The sequence below is a fragment of the Tyto alba genome, unplaced genomic scaffold (genome assembly GCF_018691265.1).
Source record: "Tyto alba isolate M040663 unplaced genomic scaffold, T.alba_DEE_v4.0 Super-Scaffold_38, whole genome shotgun sequence".
NCBI lineage: Eukaryota > Metazoa > Chordata > Aves > Strigiformes > Tytonidae > Tyto > Tyto alba.
Genome location: NW_024881313.1, coordinates 38,247,959 through 38,266,601, shown reverse-complemented (window position 1 = coordinate 38,266,601; position 18,643 = coordinate 38,247,959). Strand labels below are relative to the sequence as shown.

General features: G+C 39.2%; 1 protein-coding gene across 6 annotated transcripts in view; it reads right to left on the bottom strand.

The window, feature by feature from the left end:
* NKTR (natural killer cell triggering receptor) overlaps nucleotides 1-17,990 on the bottom strand; it is a 43,246-nt gene extending 25,256 nt beyond the window's left edge. For 2 of the 6 annotated variants that reach the window (XM_042801855.1, XM_042801856.1), the window contains exons 1-6: nucleotides 17,923-17,990; nucleotides 17,464-17,551; nucleotides 10,330-10,404; nucleotides 4,120-4,227; nucleotides 3,058-3,102; nucleotides 1,209-1,296 (exon numbers count right to left, since the gene is read on the bottom strand). In XM_042801855.1, the coding sequence (XP_042657789.1) occupies nucleotides 1,209-1,296; nucleotides 3,058-3,102; nucleotides 4,120-4,227; nucleotides 10,330-10,404; nucleotides 17,464-17,521 (374 nt within the window). In that variant the 5' untranslated portion in view covers nucleotides 17,522-17,551; nucleotides 17,923-17,990. Of the gene's footprint in view, nucleotides 1-1,208; nucleotides 1,297-2,717; nucleotides 2,746-3,057; nucleotides 3,103-4,119; nucleotides 4,228-10,329; nucleotides 10,405-17,463; nucleotides 17,552-17,681; nucleotides 17,701-17,922 lie in introns of those variants that run through there. The other 4 variants (XM_042801852.1, XM_042801854.1, XM_042801853.1 and 1 more) reach the window with 3 other exon arrangements.
* Nucleotides 17,991-18,643: the final 653 nt, after the last annotated feature.

Genomic DNA, 18,643 nt, shown 5'->3' with positions numbered 1-18,643 from the left:
CGTTCCTATTCATTTTCCATTTTTAGGGCATTCTTTAGGAAGAGACCTAAAAATGTCTCTTATCTGAACTTTATCGTATCATACTGAAGATCTTTTTCAGGCAAAGAAAAAAAAGAAAAATTCTTGATAACAATTTAATCCTTTACTGAAGACAGTGAAGCGCCATTCATTCTTATCCCCCAAGAAAGATGGCAAAGAAAAAAAAAAAAACATAGTCTTTCTAGTTAAGTAACTACCCTAAAATTTACTTTTGAAAACACCAGTGTTACTTCACAAAGTTCTTCTCAGCACAAGCCCAAAAGTTATAATCCAGATCTTTCCAAATACAAATTGTTAAACATTAACAGAAGGCAGCTTTTAAAAGGGAGTTGACAGGAAGAATAATCACATAAAAATTAGCAAGTTTAAAAATAGCCAACCTAGAATACAACTACTTTAAGCAGAAGACCCTGACATATCAGACCTGAGTATTTACTGATAGTAGAGTGTCAAGTGTTTTCTACAATCTAAGAGAATATGGCTACATACTAGAATGGATTTTTTTTTTAAGTCAACAAAGGAAAAATCTCATTATCAGCACAAAATTTTATCTATTTTTGGTACCAAAGTAGTTGGTATATACACAAATAAACAGAAGTATGTAGCAGTAAAGAAGAAAAGCATGTCAGGAACAAATACACAAAAATATTAAAATAAAACAAATAAAACCAAAAACCAAAATAATAAACAAAACCCCCACTCATCCTCCCTCCAGGGGGGGGAAAAAAAAACAAACCCAAAACTAAAATCATAAATCATCATATTCTAAAGAGCACATGCAAAACCATACAAACCACCTCTAGATCTCACTCCCTTTTGCACACAATGCTCAACATTGTAATTTGCAGATAATCTGTTAAGATTTGGTTGGTGCACACAGAAAGCCAAAGAATCTATTTTCTGGACACTAAGAACTTACTGCATAAGCCATATTTTTAGGGTAAAAATAAGCAATATCCATGTAGTACCAGCTTTTAATTGAAATGAATGCCACAAGCAAATTGTGATAACTAGTGTTTCCTATTATAGCTTACACTGCAGGTACCCACTCAACCCTATTTAAAGTAAGGCGGATAACATTGTTATAGATAATTTAGCAATACCATCTTTCTCATGAACAGCGCTTCTCTGTTTAAGAAAAGCTCAACTGTCATATTACATCTACTCACATGAAAAATTGGGAACCATTGGTATGTTTCCCTCGGTTTGCCATTGACAAAAGGAACGCTCTGTCATGTTTGAGAATAAAGTTTTCATCTGTTTGAAGAAAAAATATGTTTGTCAGATTTTCCCTGACAAGGAATGCAAGTCTAATTTTCTTAGTATCTTATGGATGCTATAAAGGAGAAATTCTGCTGCTGCTAAAAGAAACACGAACAGGTTGGAAAAAAGCAAAAATCAAGTTGAAACAAGCCTCTTGGAAGACACAATAGAAGCAGTTATGAGACAGAAAGCATTCTTTCTTAAAGAAAATGTTTCAGATATAGTACAAACATTTCTAGTGAAAAAAAATTAAGTCATTATTAATGTCTTTGATAAACACTAGACTCTCACAGACTTAGATTTAAATCCAACATTTTCTGAATAAGAACAAGGTTGGCAGATTTACTGACATCCTAAACCAAGACTTAACATACATGATACTGTTATTTACGTAGCATGCACCTCAGGTAGAAGGATCTAGAGAAAAAGCCATTTCCCTGGTATGGCATGTTAAAAGAGAGCCACCTATCCATTCAAAACTGGATGTCTCAAAACATACAAGGGAAAAAAAAACCCTAGATACCTGAATGAGAAACTGAAGGAAATACTCTTCCCACAACCTAAGTATAAAATCAATTAAGACTAAACTAAACATGTGGTTTATATTTCAGTGAATTAAAGAGGTCTTCTGGTTGTACAGCGTAATATAAAACCAGATCTTCTGAAGTTCATTTTCAAAACTAGAAATAGTAATTCCAGTGTATAAAGCCATTATTTTTAAGATTACATCTCAAAACACAATGCTGCATGCTTAACACTCACCGCCTTTAGAAACAAAGCCTAGAAACTTCTTAGCAAATGGATCTATTCAAGACTTTTAGACTAAAGGCTGTAATACTCCAACACCAACCAACCAATGTCTCTGTTTAAGACAAACTTAATGGAATGCACTTGACCATGCAGAGCTACTTGCAAAACATACAGAACCAGCTGTTAAACACATACAGTGCCTTTATTAACACTTGAGTATCACAGCAACCACCTGCTTTTTGCAAGAAAGAATTCTATGTCTTTAAAGGAATACTTTATAAACTTACCATTTTCCTTCTAACAATAGATTTCAAAAAGAGGTAAATGTACATTTATTTACAAATTCTTCGCAAGCAAAGTAACTTGTGTAGCATATAAATGAAGTCAAACACTTTCAGAAACAAACAATAAGCATACAAACCTTGAATAGGGAAGGGGAGGAAAGGGACATTAACAGAAGAAGAAATAACTGTTTAGAATACTGGCATAATTTCCAGCTCTAAGAATAAGTCATTAACCCTCAGAGAGGTTAGACACAGAACTCTTCATTTCTCCAAGCAACACAGATATCCATCTACAAACGGACGTATCAGTTGTCTATATATTTACTAGGGAGGGTACAAGGGAACAGTTTGAATTTGTGTTACTGAGCTTTTGTCTCTTACCTTTTCATTTTGCAAAAGACCACATTCTCTATAAACAAAAGAATATGTTGACAGTTTTAGGCAGGAAGATAGGAGTTTATTCATGAATAAAGTTGCCTAACCTCCATGCTGAAAGTCATGTTTAACCAATAATGTTAGCCTTAATTAATTGTCAGTTAAAGTTAAATATTACCAAAAAAATTATCTGAAAGTCATGCATATAAAAAGAATTTTCATGCAACATTAGTTTCATGCAAAAGGTGATCTATAAGTAGACCTGTTTTCATTAAGTAGTCTGGGAATCAAGACTTGTTTATCTCAGAACTGAATAAAGAATCTGCAAAGACGTATTTCATCTTACCTTTAAAATAGCCACCATAAATAGATTCACCTCCTTTTCCATTACCTACACATTAAAAAGCATTAATTAAACCTTTTGTTTTGCTTATGAAAAAAGTTGTATGTAACATTCCACGAGTCCATAACAAACCAGGCCAGTTATACAGTTACATAACAAACTCTGGCCGGTTACTACTATCTGAGCATAAGCTCCTTAATTAAAAGTCACAGCCCTGCATTATTGTGTTGAAACTCAAAACATTGAGAATGAAAACTGTTTTAGTGCCTCTGCACACCGGAAAGCCTGAAGCAGGGCTCCGAAGGCTAATTCTCACTGGTATTTGCTAAAGCAGCAGCAGACAAAAACAACAGCAAGCAAAAAAAAAAAAGACAACAGTAGGTATGACCAACAACCTTGTCTGGGCTCAAAGCAGCTGAGAAACCACTAGAACTGATGAAATAGAGTAGCTAGCTGTTTCAACAGCCTGTTTGACTCTCTAAACGTGATATCCCCTCACCACACCTGTTTTGTCAGTAAAACATTTCAGGACCCAGTGAAGAAGACAGACATTTTGCTGAGGACAGATATTTCAGGGAAGGACAATATTATGTTATACACATACTGCATGGAAGAAAACAAAGAAACTCCTGGAAAAATCTCCTTTTAGAGTCTTATCCATTAAACGTTTCTAGCTCATTTACTAATTTGTTATTATTTTCATTGCATTATTTAATAAATTAATATATTGCTTATTATTCAAACAGTTATGTCCTTGTATCAATAGAGCATTACTAGTGTTGAAACGTAGTTGAGACTATGGTTTGGATTTGAATTAGTTTAATAAAATAGGTGTTAACATTGCCAGTGAGGGTTTTTCTTCTTTAACACATAATTCTAAAAAAAACAGTACTTCAGTTGAAACATTTTAGAATTTCAAAAATTAACGAAGAAATGGACAACCTATGGTATACTTCACAGCAAATGAAATATGAGAAAATGCCATAAAAAAGTTACATTATAACCAGGTAAGTTTTAAAGGGAACAGAAATGTTATAACACTTCATTTTTAAAAGTGTATTTTACCTTCACTGAAGTCCCCACCCTGAATCATGAAGTTTTTAACCACCCGATGGAACGTAGTGCCTTTATAACACAGCTTCTTTCCTGTTGTTTTGCCAATTCCTTTTTCACCTGCAAGAAGGTTGAACAAAAAGAGTCTACAGATTGTCACTGAACAAATTCCAAGGGTTATACCTCCCTTGTGCTAATGGATATAAGAGAGTCATCAGAATAGCACAACTATAAAAGACAACACAGTCCTGCTTGTTTCCTTTTCACTGCCCATTAATAGCAGAAGGGACACCTTTACAAGGGGACTCTCCAGTGAAAATGAGGTTCCTTAGAAAGTATTTTCTCCACTCTCAAGAAGTGTACTTATTACCAATCTTTCAGGCCAATGTATAAGATAACAAGAGTGTATGATAATGATGGATTAACTATTTTCTGTGCTTATAGCAACAGTCCTATGTCAGCTGAAGCTTACACTGGAGTCTTTTTCAAACCACTTATGTATCTGGATGTGTCAGCTGAATCCCAGGACAAAAACCTGAGCTCAGAACAGGCTTCAACTCAGTTTCAACGTGCTCCACTCTAAAAAAGAGGGATTGAGCTACACCAAGCATGTGTCACACCTCCTCCAATCCACGCACAGTGTCAGGCCACCCCTCAATGCCAATCTGCTCAGCGCCAATCCCCACCATCTCAGTAGGAAACTTGCACAAAACATACTCTCATTTCTGAAAAGACTGTCAGAACAGGGGATCAAAACTATATGTACAAGAACCATTTCAGGATGAACTGAATGAGAACCATAACAGGAATAAAAAAAAAAAAAAAAAGGGAGAAAAAAGAAAAATCCCCCACACCCTGAACTGCTACCAGGGCCATCCTTACTCAGCAGCAGAAGCCAAGTCAGGCCACAGTACTTGTTAATCCTTTTTGAGCCTGAAATTTCCTAAGAAGTGGCACTCACTGGACTCCAGGTACAGCTGTAGTTCAAGCCTACTGGCAATTTTTGAGAAAGACACCCCAGAACCTCAAGCTTCCTTAACATGTTTTCCAAAATTCAGAAGAAAAACTGCACTGGGCATGTGGACGAAAGCACTGTGACTGGCAGGGCATAGGTCCTACACAGTAGGTTCATGAGCGATTTATACTGGTCCAGTCAGGAAACATACAAGAGACCTTGACTTTAGCTTCTAAGAGGAGAGGAGCAGGCAGAACACAGCAATTAAGAGTATATTATATCCTGTGCAACAGCTAAAATCCTACTTAAACCACACATGCAGAAGATATTCTGTAGTGAGATAGGACAAATAACCCAACATTTAATTTCAATCCACCACTGGTTATAGAACTGGCATTTGACACTTGGTCAGAGGACATTTAACTGGTTCTCTACCACTGTGCCCTCAGAGATGTCCATGTACTTGGTACCCAAAGCCAATGCTCCCCTTTTGCGATCTACCGTTCCTCCACCCAACACTAACTGTTGGCCAAACCACCCCAAATTTGCCATTCCAACAGCCCATCGCTGCCAGGATGAGGGCAAACAGCAGTTTGTGCCACAAAACCCACTCATGGCATTGCTCTTTATTCTACTTGTAGAAACCTTCAATCAAGAGAAAACAACTTATTTTCCATTACCCTGACTCTTCATGCCTCTTCCTCCCCCATTTTTATTTTCCACAGAAGCTAAACATGCAAAGCTATTTATTAAAGGGATGGACACACCCCCTTTCCCCACAATATATGTCCCTCTCTGCTACAGAGTTGGAAAACTCACATCAATCAATACTAAGGAGTATGTGCCTACATTTTTGCTCATGTTTCAGTATGTCCCTCAGTCTACAAATAATCCCCTTACAGAATGGAATCCTGAATTGCACTTGACCACATGATTGAGCTGGTCTATTAAGGTGAGAAGTGAGCTGTAGACCATGGCCAGAAATTATAGGCCCTTTTTTAACTCTCCTTTATGGTACTGCCAAGACAGCATAGTCCCTACCATAACAAATGGCAGTACGTGTGATGTTCCCTTCCTTTCATGCATGATACAACTGTGGGCAAAATTGTATAACTCAACTACTTCCCCATAAGCCACAGACACTTTATACAATACAGTTAAGCTGCTGGCCAAATGGTGGAGGGCTAAATTCCTGCAAAAGCTGTACTATGTCACTCCGATTTTCAAAACCAATCCTTGCACTCCCAGTCAGGCAAAAGACAGAGACCAGTTGTTCCACTGGTTAGAGCTGCAGCACTTCCCTAAGCTCAGACACCTTCCCACAGCAGCCAGTACAAAGCCCACGGGCTGGGCTTCTTTTTTATTTATGGCCAAACACTACCTTTATTCTTTTTGCCCTAAATATGCCTGAATTTTGTCTGAAAAAGAAAAAAAAAATTTGTCTTTCAGCCCCATCTGCTTGTACCCTTCCTGCCCAAGCAGTTCTTCCCATGTGCTGCAAATTGCTTGGAAATGGGATGGTGGAGGAGAACTTGCACAGTGATTGCAAGGGATAGCCCATTAGCTGAGGAGGGGACAACACAAGGGCCTTTATCTAAATCCCCTTTTCCCTCTGGCAGGTAAACTGCTCTCATGCCCTACTAACACCCCGCACTGACAACCCAACTTGAGATATTTTGCATTAGGTGCCCAGTAGTGGTCTCCATTGGAGATTAAGAGAACAGAAGCTCCTCACAAAGCACCAAAGAGCAGATGGGCTTGTGCTTATTCAGTAGGTGGACTGACTGAAGGATCTGCAAACACCAGTTTGCAAGTGCAGATGTTTTAATTGAAACGCAAGGAGCCTTTTGCTGTCAAGGGAGACAGCACCCTTTCACAGGAGCCAGGTCTACTTCTGACAATGTCGGGCTGCAGGGAGGCAGCCAGAATCACCCTGTCCTCATCCATCTGTTTCTCACAAAAACATCGCGGCTTGTATCACAGAGATTATAGAGGGAGCAGCAGGCACGGTGATGGGCGCAGCATTCTAAACACTGGTCTCCAGTCCTTCTCTCAGGGCATATCACCTTGCCTTGAGGCAAGTGAAATCCCTCTTCACAGTGACACAATGGAAATGCACAGCCCAAATCAAGTTGCTGCGAGGTCTGTAACGGCGTGAGGACACACAGTACTCTGCGGCTGTGCTGCCTTTATCAGCTACAATGCAGGTGAGTACCCACACACATCGAAGAAAAAAGAACGTGCTGGATTGGCCTAGCATGCAGAATCCTGAATTTGTGTGGTACAGAAGTGTACAACGATCACAGCCTGCTGCTAAGATCCTCCATGATGTAGATTACGTGGTCCAGAACAGGATAGCAACCCCTTTCTATTACGCAGCTATATACCTGCTTAGTTGAGAACACGACTCACATATGGCTACAAGATGTCAGCACCAGAAAGTGATGCTGTATTGAGTAAGCCTCCAGTGATTCAAAAATTTTTTGCAAAGATCAAAAGATAAGAACAAAAGATATACCTGACAGGAACTCACACTTTATGACAACTGAAGTTCTACCAATGGATCTTGCTGTGAAAAGTGGCAGGAGTCAGGGGAGCCCCACTTCTGGAAGTAAATTACTTACTTGGTCTCTGAAGACAGTATAGCAGCTCACAACTCTAAAAATTTAAAGCAATCCTTCACGTCTCTGTTCTGGTTGCCAGAGGTCAATGCAATCTTACCAGTACACCTCCATCTCCCATCACAGAACTGCTGCTCTTCTGAAGATAGGCTTTGTTGCACCCCTGACATAATCCAGGCAAACACAGAAGCCCAACTAGAATGCTACATCAGTCCATGGGGACAGGAAGAAAGAATGAACTAGACTGGATGACCCTAAGCCTGGCCTGCTGCTCCCAGCCACAGCTCTCATCTGTGGTACCACACAGGAGATGGCATCCTCGTGTAGGGTGTGCCTTTTAGATGCCGAGGCAATCGAGGTTCTGACAGTCCAAGGCAGCAGGGCAGGGGAAATGGTGTGCATAATGATGCAGATAAACTAGCAGTAACAAACGCATGGGAAGAACTTGTCAAGGAGAGGCAGAAAGGCAGACACAACAGTTGATAAGAAAAAAAAACTCAGGCCAGTAACTCAACAGTAAACCAGATGTAATTAGTGCAAATAATAAAACAATTAATGTTAGCCATGCAACCCTAGCCTCCAAGCTCAGCCATGTAGAGTTCAAGTTTAAGAACTACCACAGCAGAAAAGAGATGGCTTCTACCAGCAAATGGAATTAATATAAACTTCATTCTCTTAAACATTACATTCACCAAAAGAAATTAAATTACTTCAGGTTCTTCTATATGCTTTTCTCTCCCTTGCAGAATTTAATTATCATGTGTTTATTAGCAAATTTTTGAAGGTATCTGTCAAATCATCATTCTATTCTATGAGAACATGGTAGCAAATGCAATTTGCAAGAATGAAACAAATGTTTCAGGTAGCTTTTAAGTCTGTAAATCTGATCTCAAGAGTAGACTTTCCAACTTTGTGCTTACTTTCAAATATTCTTCCAATTAAAGACAGGTTCCAGCTGAAGACATCAATGAAACCTGTACAGCCAGCTGCAGATCAGGATTCAAACTGGGATGTAATACAAAGAAGTCAGACTTTTATTTTTTTTTAAAGTTGTTCTTTCTTCTGCTTGCTTCATTCCTCATCATCTCCAACACCTTTTCCTCCCTTTATCTCCACCTAACATTTTTCTAGCCAAGCTGTTGTAAGAATTTAAACAATCCTTCAGAGCTACAGAACACAAGGCTCAGACATTATACCATGCATTCTGCTACTGCATTTTATTTCTTATCTTTTGTAATCTATTCTGATTAAGATAAACTTCAAGTGAGTTCCCACTTTTCCATGATATTGTGCCATTCTCAGTCCATCCCTAGATATCTCTTTAATAGGCACAAGTGATAAAAAAACATATCAGAAAGTAGAATAAAAAGAGGGGGCATCACCACACAGAGCTTAAAAATAAAAATGTACTGTACCTTCCCCAAGTTCATATTATTATAAAGCTCTTCTAAATCTTCAGAGAGATTATCTAGAACACATCACATTCTGGGATTTGAGCTCTGACAAGATGAACTGTATGAAGTTAACGCATAAGGGTATCAACAAATTTGTTTCACATCACCAGTTAGATAAAAGCCATTCACTAAAGCTCGATGTTAAAATGCTACCTGGAGTCTTGCTGGAGCATTTCAATGATTTCAAAAAGAGTTATTTCATGTACAAGGTAGAGGTTTCACTGATGCAGTTAATTCAAGGTATACTGCAAGTCGCTAAGCTTTCAGGTATAAAAGAGCACGAGGTCACCAAGAGACACTGAATGCGTTCTTCACACAAATAACACACACCAATTCCTATAATAAACTAATTAAGATTAATCTTTGACGTACAGCTGAAAAAGGAACAGGGAAGACCAAAAAACCCACCAAACCCTTACTACCCTTACTCTCCTAATCATTAGAAACCATTTTCAGAAAGTTAAGTCCTGCTTAAAAAAATGGGTTGAAGGGTGCTACATTATACCCAGACGTTCTTTTGCCAATGCTGCCTCTGCTTTCACAGATCTCTTCTCTCCTCTCTCCCACCAAAGAATCCCAGGATTTCTAAGGGACTGTCATATTCCCTTTTAGTCCTTCATTTAGCTAAAAATGAAACCGTTTGCTCATGTTTAATAGATGCTCCTATTGTCTGATACCTGCAGAGCACTTCTATACACCTGAAAATTGTATTAAAAAAAATTTATATATATTTAAATTTTATGTAGTGTCCCAAGTCAAACGTCACCATTATACTGTGCAATGATATTAATACTTAGTGTGTCTCCTGATAAATCCCAAAGAATCGTTTGCCTTTATCACATTTGTATACCTTGAGTGATCAATAATTCCACCACAGTCTCAGCCTTGCCAGTCACTTCTACCTACAGGAGCCCCATATTAGGGACAAAAAAAAAATATGGTTTTGTTCCATGAGTCAACAGGTTTGCATCCTGTGACCATGTGTTATCTCCACTACTCTCAGTCAGTTACAGAATAACACAGTATTTCCTGCTGTGCATTATTCAAATCTTCCTCAGTGCTAACAAGTCTCAGCTTTGCTTTTACCAGAAAAAAATGATCAGCACTATTATTATGTTGTGGTTTATACTTGCATAGACAAGTAATAATTGTAAGAAACATTAAATTTCTTAAATATAAGCATGTTACTTACCCGAGCACAAGCAAAGGAAGTTTTTGCAAGTCTTTGGACATATGTCTGAGAAGAGCTGAAACATAATTCGACCAACTAGAAGATTAAAAAAAATAATAATTAAGAGCTTTATAACTCTTTATAACAATATAAGAAAATCTGCATATAAATAAGTCAGCATGTTTTAAAAGTATAATTTTCTGAGAAAAAGTTATTTCACCAAGCAGAATAAGAAAACATCTCAAATATACTTATATTAAAACAAGCAGCAGGAAAGAATAATAATATAACGGTAAAAAAATTAAGATTATGTAATATTATTATATCTAATTTATTAAAAATCCTTATGATTCCATTTTGATTTGAACATGGAAAGCCAAACTGATTTACTAAAGTAGTTTATTCTGTCAATTCATTTGCTTTGAAAAAGATTTGCCATAAATACAGGTCCTCAGAGAGCTGGGATAATTTCACCCCCCTGCACTGTTTATACAAATACATTAATAGTTACATTTCCACAGTTTTCCCTGTGATTGTTACCTAAAAATCCAACTGACTTAGTCCCATACTGTGTTAAGGATTATAGACACATTGGCACTTATAGCCTAAAAATCATTGGGTTTAAAAAAAGAACTAAAAAATAGATGAATCAATAGGAAAGATGAAAGGCGGGCGGAACAATACTAGCAGATTCGGGATTAATGCTTCACTTTCCAGATACTATGAACCAAATACTACTTTTTCTCTTTTACTCTGAACAGAGTAATTCTCACTCTCAGTACAGCTACCCCCATACTATTGGTGGTAGCTACACTATGCACCTTGGAAAACTATTAAAATACTGCTGAAGAGTGGTTTAATATAAAAAACTATTTTAGAATTGATTCACATTTTCTATTTTATTTTCCAAGATACTGGGATGTATATTACTAAAGACAAAAACAAAAAAATTCCCACATATATGAAATTTTTTAAAAATACATAATTACCAAAGAAAAAGTTATCTCTGTAGGCTGTAAAATTAACCATAAAAGCCATAGGGTTGTCCAGCATTACAAGGAAAGCAGTGACAATCTGTCAATGAGCACTACCCTCTAGTGGTATACACTGGTAAGACTTCAAAGATAAATTTAAAAAGTAACTACTCCAGGAATTACTTCTCTTCCTTCTCTTAAAGTAAAAAAAAAAAAAAAAAAAAAAAAAAAAAAATCTAAAAATTGTAGTTCGAATATATTTTATTCAGTACTTCATCACCAAGAAAAATTCTGAGAGGCTCCTAAGAAACTGTATTCAATTTTAGGGCTTTGTCCAAATGTATACAATTGCCAAGGTGAAGTGTTGGTTCAAAAAGGGGAGAAATAAAAGTAACACAGATACCACCTGTATTTTGTACTCTTAGATAAAAATTTGAAATGCCTTCAGCTGTTGAAATGTCTGCATTTCATTAACTGCAGTAAGAATGTTCTCTGAGCATTTGCTATTACAGTAGGAAAATCTAAAGAAAATGGGTAGGGACAGTGTTCAAGGAATGAAGAAATAGGAAATATTCAAAGACCTCACATTAAACAGAGGTAGCTGTAACTACCACTATGAAGAGACAGCTATTTGGAAGTGAAGAAACCATTATAAGCTATGTGGATTGAAGATTTATACAGATAACATGATAGAGATGACACTTCAGTAAGAGAGTTATCAATTTTCATTATAAGGACGGTAATTCAGGAGAGCAGAAATCCCATTCCTCTGCTCGCCAAACTGCTGAACTGAACAGTGACCAGGTGCTTTAGAACGGCACGCCCAGATTTCCTTTTGCATTCACTACCTGAAATAACACACGATGCCTTTCAGAGAAGAAGTTGTCACTACTCCCATTCTACTAAGAGTAGAGAAATAAAGATCAGCTGCTGATTTACCAAGGTGACAGCTGCCAAAAAACTAATAGGTGTCACTGCCTGTGGGCTCCAGAAGGGGCTTCTGCCCTCAGGCATAAACTGCTGAAGCCTTATGCTTGCAAGACCTTGTCCCACCTAAAAACCCACCATATTTAGCACCTTCAGCAGCAGACACCACCACATCTGTCTTCTGCTGGAAGGATGATGATGTCAAGGCAGAACGCGGAAGAAGACATAACTAAGGTATCAGGATTTCAGTAGGATCTTTCACTAGTGCTTTGTCAATAATCATGTCTGCTAGCTTCCCATGCCTTTCAACTCCTACAAACTGTTTGTAATCCAACAGCAAAAGATTATAGCTCTAGTTTAAAAGATACACACATCTCTCCTCCATATAACCTAAAGTTCTGCTTACCTTGTTAGATCCAGCTATACAAAATGTTGCTGTGTGCTCATAATACACAAACCACATACTGTGTATCCATCTGGTGGGTTACTATCTGTATTTTACCTAAACTGCATGAATGCCATTATCACTGAAAGATTATGTTTTCCCACTGACAAACAGTCAATTAAATGTGCCAGGGAAAGATCAAGCACATTTTCACACCTTGATCAGACACATACATATGAAATAACAGCTGTTAATAAAAAAAAGTAAAATCTATATAAAACGTACAAAAAGTATACTTAGAACCTACAAATCTTTCTGTTACCTCTCCCCTCAAAAAGAAAAAAAAAAACCAAACATTTATTTTGAACTTGGAGCTGAGGCATGTGCTGACATGACAGATCAAAAAAGCATTTGGGATGCTACTAATTTCCTCAGATTTAGACACCTCTTAAGTGATCTAACTCCACTGTATAGAGAATGTTTTGGAAATTTTCTTCAGCTTCATTTCCCTGACACAAAGGATAAAGTTATCTGGTTAGGGAGCAAGCTTTCTGTGACTAACCATAAGGACTTGAACGGTAAATTACAACAAACAAATTGGTAAGAAGAGCTATTCAAGCAGGTGAAGTCTGCTACCCACTCAGCTTTAGCCAAGAAATAAGCCTGAAGAGATACCCCACTTCTAGGCCAAGGCAAAAAATGCTGGGATGATATTTTTAAACAATCAAATTCTCACCTAACTTGAGATGCAAATCTTCCAGCATGACAAGGAAGTTATGTAAACTATTAAAATCTTTATTTTAAACCATCAGCAAGCAGGACATTTAGTGTTGTTCTCGATAGAAGACTGATTCTCACCAGCTCATAGATATGAAGACATGTTTGTCTGTATCACAGTGTAGATTTTACAGTGCATTACTGTACTTTTTGTGCTAGCCAACACCATACAAATTTATCCAACCATAACTTAACATTTTCCTATTATTTGTAAAACAATACTTTGATAAATTACTCGTTAGCAAGCTTTTAACTTCTTTTCTAAAGATATTTCTTGATAGAAATTAGAGTGATGAAAGAAGTGTTTACGTTACTGGGAATTACATACAGTAAGTGATGCATATAGAAAGTCTAAGATGTTTTGAAGTTCGATTTCATAAAGTGCTATCTGTAGCTAATGAGCTACACCAATTACAGAACCAGAAGGCATAATGAACAGAGATAATCTAGTTTCAGAATTCTATTTTGAATTTGAAAGATGAGAACTTCTCTTTTGGTTTTTGTTTGGTTGTTTTTTTTAAAACCCCTGACCACTTTTTCAGCTGAGGAAGAAATAATACTTGATTCAAAGTGGTAAAAGCTCAGGGTAGGTCAGGGTAGGGTAGCCTTCAAAGGGCTAGAAGTTAACAAGAAGCCAGCTGAGAACAGTTTCTGTTTTCAAGAAGGGTAACAAAAAAAACCCATAAGGCATCCCTGGTTCTACTAATGCAGACACAGTATTACAATGACTTTTGCAGTGGAAGTTATTTCACAGAAATTCATAGCAGCTGAAATCCCCAAAATACACTAAACTTTAGGCAAAAGTGACTAGAAGTAGTAATGAAAGAACAGAGTGACTGATCAGGGAAGGGATACACCCTAGGAAGGAAAGAAATTGAAGTGGAATGAAAAAGCAAGCAAGGGGCCAAACAATAACAGAAGACAGGAGAAAAAGAAAAAAAAAAAAAAAAAAAAAAAAGCTAAGAAGGAAAATTCTTCTGTGTATAGAATGAAACAAAGCAAAAATGAGTAAATATAACATACTTTATGATGGATAAAGCCAGTTACAGGAGGTGGGGAGAAGATAGGTGTGAAAAAAATCTTGGATGGCCATATGAACTGCTACAGCAACAGATTATGTATGTTGCTCAGACATCCATTCTAATTATCATGGTACCTGAAAGACTGAAGCTCCACACAGATTTTGTATCACAAAGACAGAATTATTTAAATAGGCATCTGCTACCATCTCAAAATTCTTGGAATACTGTACGTAGTTTACTCCTATGTGCATGCTGTATGCAGCCAAATCCATTGGCAGGAGGGGCCCAAAAGAAGGGAGAGGTGCTGTCTGTGCTAGTATCAGAATAAATGCTTACTCCTGATTTATTCTCCATTTTCTTTTTAAAAACTATGAACCACAATGTGCATTCATAAAAAAATGCTTAACAGGCAGCTTAATAAAAGCAGCCTAAATTTAGACTTAAAAAACACTGACGCAGAGCCTACAAAATTTGCCCCACTGCAAGAGGCACATACAAGCAGGCATCAAGTTTTATTCCAAGATTCTGTAGCTAAAATTAAAATATAGACACACAAGCTATAATAAAGCTTCTGAAAGCACAACCAAAGCTACAATAGTCACTCCCATATATTCTAAGGGATTTAGTTAAAGAATAAAACTAATTCCAACTCTCTCACATATAGACACACACACCCCCACCACCACCTTTTGCCACTCCTTCTCATCTACTCTGTGCACTGCTCTCAATTTTAATTGCTACAGGTATCTTGACAAACACTGGGTAAGAGAAGTCTGTAAGGGGAAAGCTAAGAGTTGGCAGCTGCATGGGGAAACATTTTTGGACTCCAAGCAACCTACGCTGTTAAAAATGACAGAGTTTTGTATTCCGCAGGCAAAGAGACTTCTCCAGTACTGCGAGAAGCACGTCCTCTAATTCTCTGCATTTTGTGGAGAAATATTAGTTCAGCTTTTCAGTGTAGACAGAGTGGGGGCAATGTCTTATTTCTTAGCTATCAAGAAAATGCAGAATTGTTTTTTTCCCCCCAGTTCTTTCTCCCTACATCTAATAAAAATGAACAAGCAGATTGGGTTAATGTGTTAAAGTCAAAAAAGCAAAACGTTAATTTGGAAATCTGCTGGCAGTTTAAAAGTTCAAATTAATACCTCACTAGTATCGGCAGGAGAGTACATCTCTCAGTGCTTCATGTCATCTGGAAGCACTGCTTTATCATTTCACACTTGATTCAGCTTGTGAAGGTCATCTTACAGCTAAAAGAGTAACGTTTAAGCTTTTTAAATATAACCTTAAATCCCGAGCCATAGTTGTACAGTGAACTAATAAACAGACACTAGAATAAAGCAGTATAACCAGATCACACACAAGTCCCAATACCAACATTTTACAAATTGGCACTTTTCCCTGCAAAAATACAAGTCATTAGTCAGGTGCAATAAAAACAGCAGGGCCCTGAATTTGACACACAGCTGTGAGATTCCTGTTACTTTACAGAGAAAATAAATACAGACAGCCACAAACAGAGCCAAAGCCCTGTGTCTCCTCCAGGTAACCAAAGCCCTGCACCACCAAGAACACTAACGCTGCAATTCCTCCCTGACACCGCTATCAGTCATCAAACCCAAGTAGATGTGAGGCAAAACAAGGTAATCCACTCTCACTCGTGATGCATAGCACAAGGCTGAGGAGGGGACAAGGCAGGCAACAAGAGGTATTGTGAAATGGGAGCAGGAACGTGTGCATAAAGGAAGAGAAGAAGAAAACAGCACAGGGAGAGATTCCTCAGATAGCGAAAAAACTCTAACAGAGATTAAAAACGAGATGAAGAATGAACTGTCTGGTATAAATAAACCAATCCCATCAAACTACCATTCCTAAACTGGAAACCTACCCAACCTAAAACATTTTTAGCAGCCTATTTCATAGTAAATCTGAATTTAAAGAAACAGTAAATGTTAAAACTCTATTGGTATTAACAATTTTCTCTTCAGTAAAAGAGTTTTAATTAATAGTGCTTTTTCTGAATAACTCAAACAGGAGTTACAATAGCAACAGATTTATAGATATGCCCGAACAGGTCACTAAAGGTAGAACTGAACCTATCTTTTGAAATTTTGGTGAAAATAGAAAGCAAGCCACGTGGGTTACAGTCACATTTGAAGGCAACTGAAATTTGAAAATGCAGAGATATAAACTATTTCAAAGGCTTTCAGAGAAACATTGAAGCAGAAAATGAAAGTGAAAGCATAATGAAGCCATAACATTTATTCATTTTTCTGAGAAACAAATAGCAGCAATATAAAGCACTGAGTATCTGCGAGACAACTAATATGCATCGATAAATTCATGTTCAAAAAGATGGGTAAGTAAATCTGCACAACCATTTTTAACGAGTGGGGAAAGCAGAAGAGGAAATCAAGTAACTATTCCAGGATTGAAACTCACAGTCTACCACTTACAGGAAATTACATTGCCCATAGGGAAAATATGAGTTCAGAGATGGATTTATTTTAATTGTTATTTTTTCAAACAGGCCACCTGGTGAGATATTTCATACTTCTATGGCCAATTCTTCTACGGTCAATTCTTCACGTACACGCAGAAGACTCATTTTGAGCAGGAAGAAGAAAGACTTAGAGCAGATGACCTCCTGAGGTCCCTTTCCACTTTTAATTATTGTATGATTAAAAATACTTCTAGGGGTACCTCTCTGGTTTCCTCACAACAATTTTCCATGGTTTATAGAATCGTAAAGGTATAACACACAGCCAAACAACACTTTCAACACAGGATGTTTTTTATCTTCGGACCAGCGTAAGCCTCACCGAGCCTCTCTTCGTGTATGCAAATAAAAACCAATCGCTAGAGAGAATTAAAAGCATCCAGCACCCCAGTAAACACCCAAAGTTGCTGGAAACTAACTCGGAAATAACGCCTCACTCATTGCGGACAGCTCGAGTGAATTAGGAAGGGGAAAAATGTAGTAAATAAAATAATAATAATGACAATAAAAAGCGACAAAACACACACAGCGCTCGAGAAAGAATACTTGTGCCAGAGCGGCGAGCCGTACCTGGTTCCCGGTTGATTTCTATCTCGAAGAAGCACTGGGGCCGGTCCTGCACCCCCATGGCCGCGGGCGGCCCCCCCGGCCCCGCCGCCTGGACACAAAGAAGAGGCGCCCTGAAGAGCGGCCGCGCGCCGCCGGCTCCCGCCCCCCCCCGGCTGCCACCCCCCCCCCCCCCGCGCCGAGCCCCTCACGCCCGCCCGCTCGCCCTCCCCTCTCCACACCCAGGGGTAAAACGACACCGCCGCTGCGCCGCCACAAACTCAAGCCGACACCTTCCTTCCTCCTCTCTCCCCGCCTCAAGCGCCGGGGCTCCGGGAGGAGGCCGGGGGGGGGGGGGAAACATACGTTGAGGAGAATTTATTCTTCTCACAAACATCCGATATATGAGGGGGGGGAGCCCCATCAGCGCTGCCCTACCCCCCCCCCCGGGGAGCGAGCAGCAACAACCACCGCGGCCTTTACCTGGCAGCTCCGGCGCTTTGTTCCCTCGCCGCGACGCCCTCACCCCCCCCCCCCCCAGCCCCCGCCGCCTGCAGCCGCCACCGGCCCCGAGCGCCATTAACCGACGGACTCCATGGCCCGGCCGCTCGCCCCGCCCCCGTCCCTCGTCGTGGCCACGCCCCCCGCCGTGGCCACGCCCCTCGCCGCGTTTTCCCGCCGCCCGCGCGGGTTCGCCTCAGGGGCAGGTCGCCTGGTCCTGGCGAGGAGGAGGAGGGAGCGGTAATGAGGGTATTTTATAGATTAATTAACATGGTGGGACACTCCCCTACACTCTGAGGGGGGCATCCCCCCACTCACCTCCCTGTGCCGAGGTGTCTAACCCGTGCAGGGCTGTGGGGATGAGTGACACCCCCCCACACACACTCCCCGGAAGGTTTCCCTCTTTTAAATTTGATAACCCGAGCGGTTTTGCTCCCTGGGAAGGGGGGGGGGATGTTTTTTCAAGCACAAAAAAAATGCTCAGAAGATTTTTTTTTTTGGGGGGGAGGGGGGAAATGTTCGCTGCAATGCTTTCACCGGGGCTATGGTAGGACAGCTGTGGTTCTCCTTTGGCGTGAAGACAAGGCTGCTCCAGGGGCCGGATCCTGTCCCTTGCTAAGCTTCAGCAATAAGTAAATTTATCCATCTGTGGCTTAGCAGCCCAAAGAAATTTTAATTATGGCAGCAGGCTATAGGTTATTTT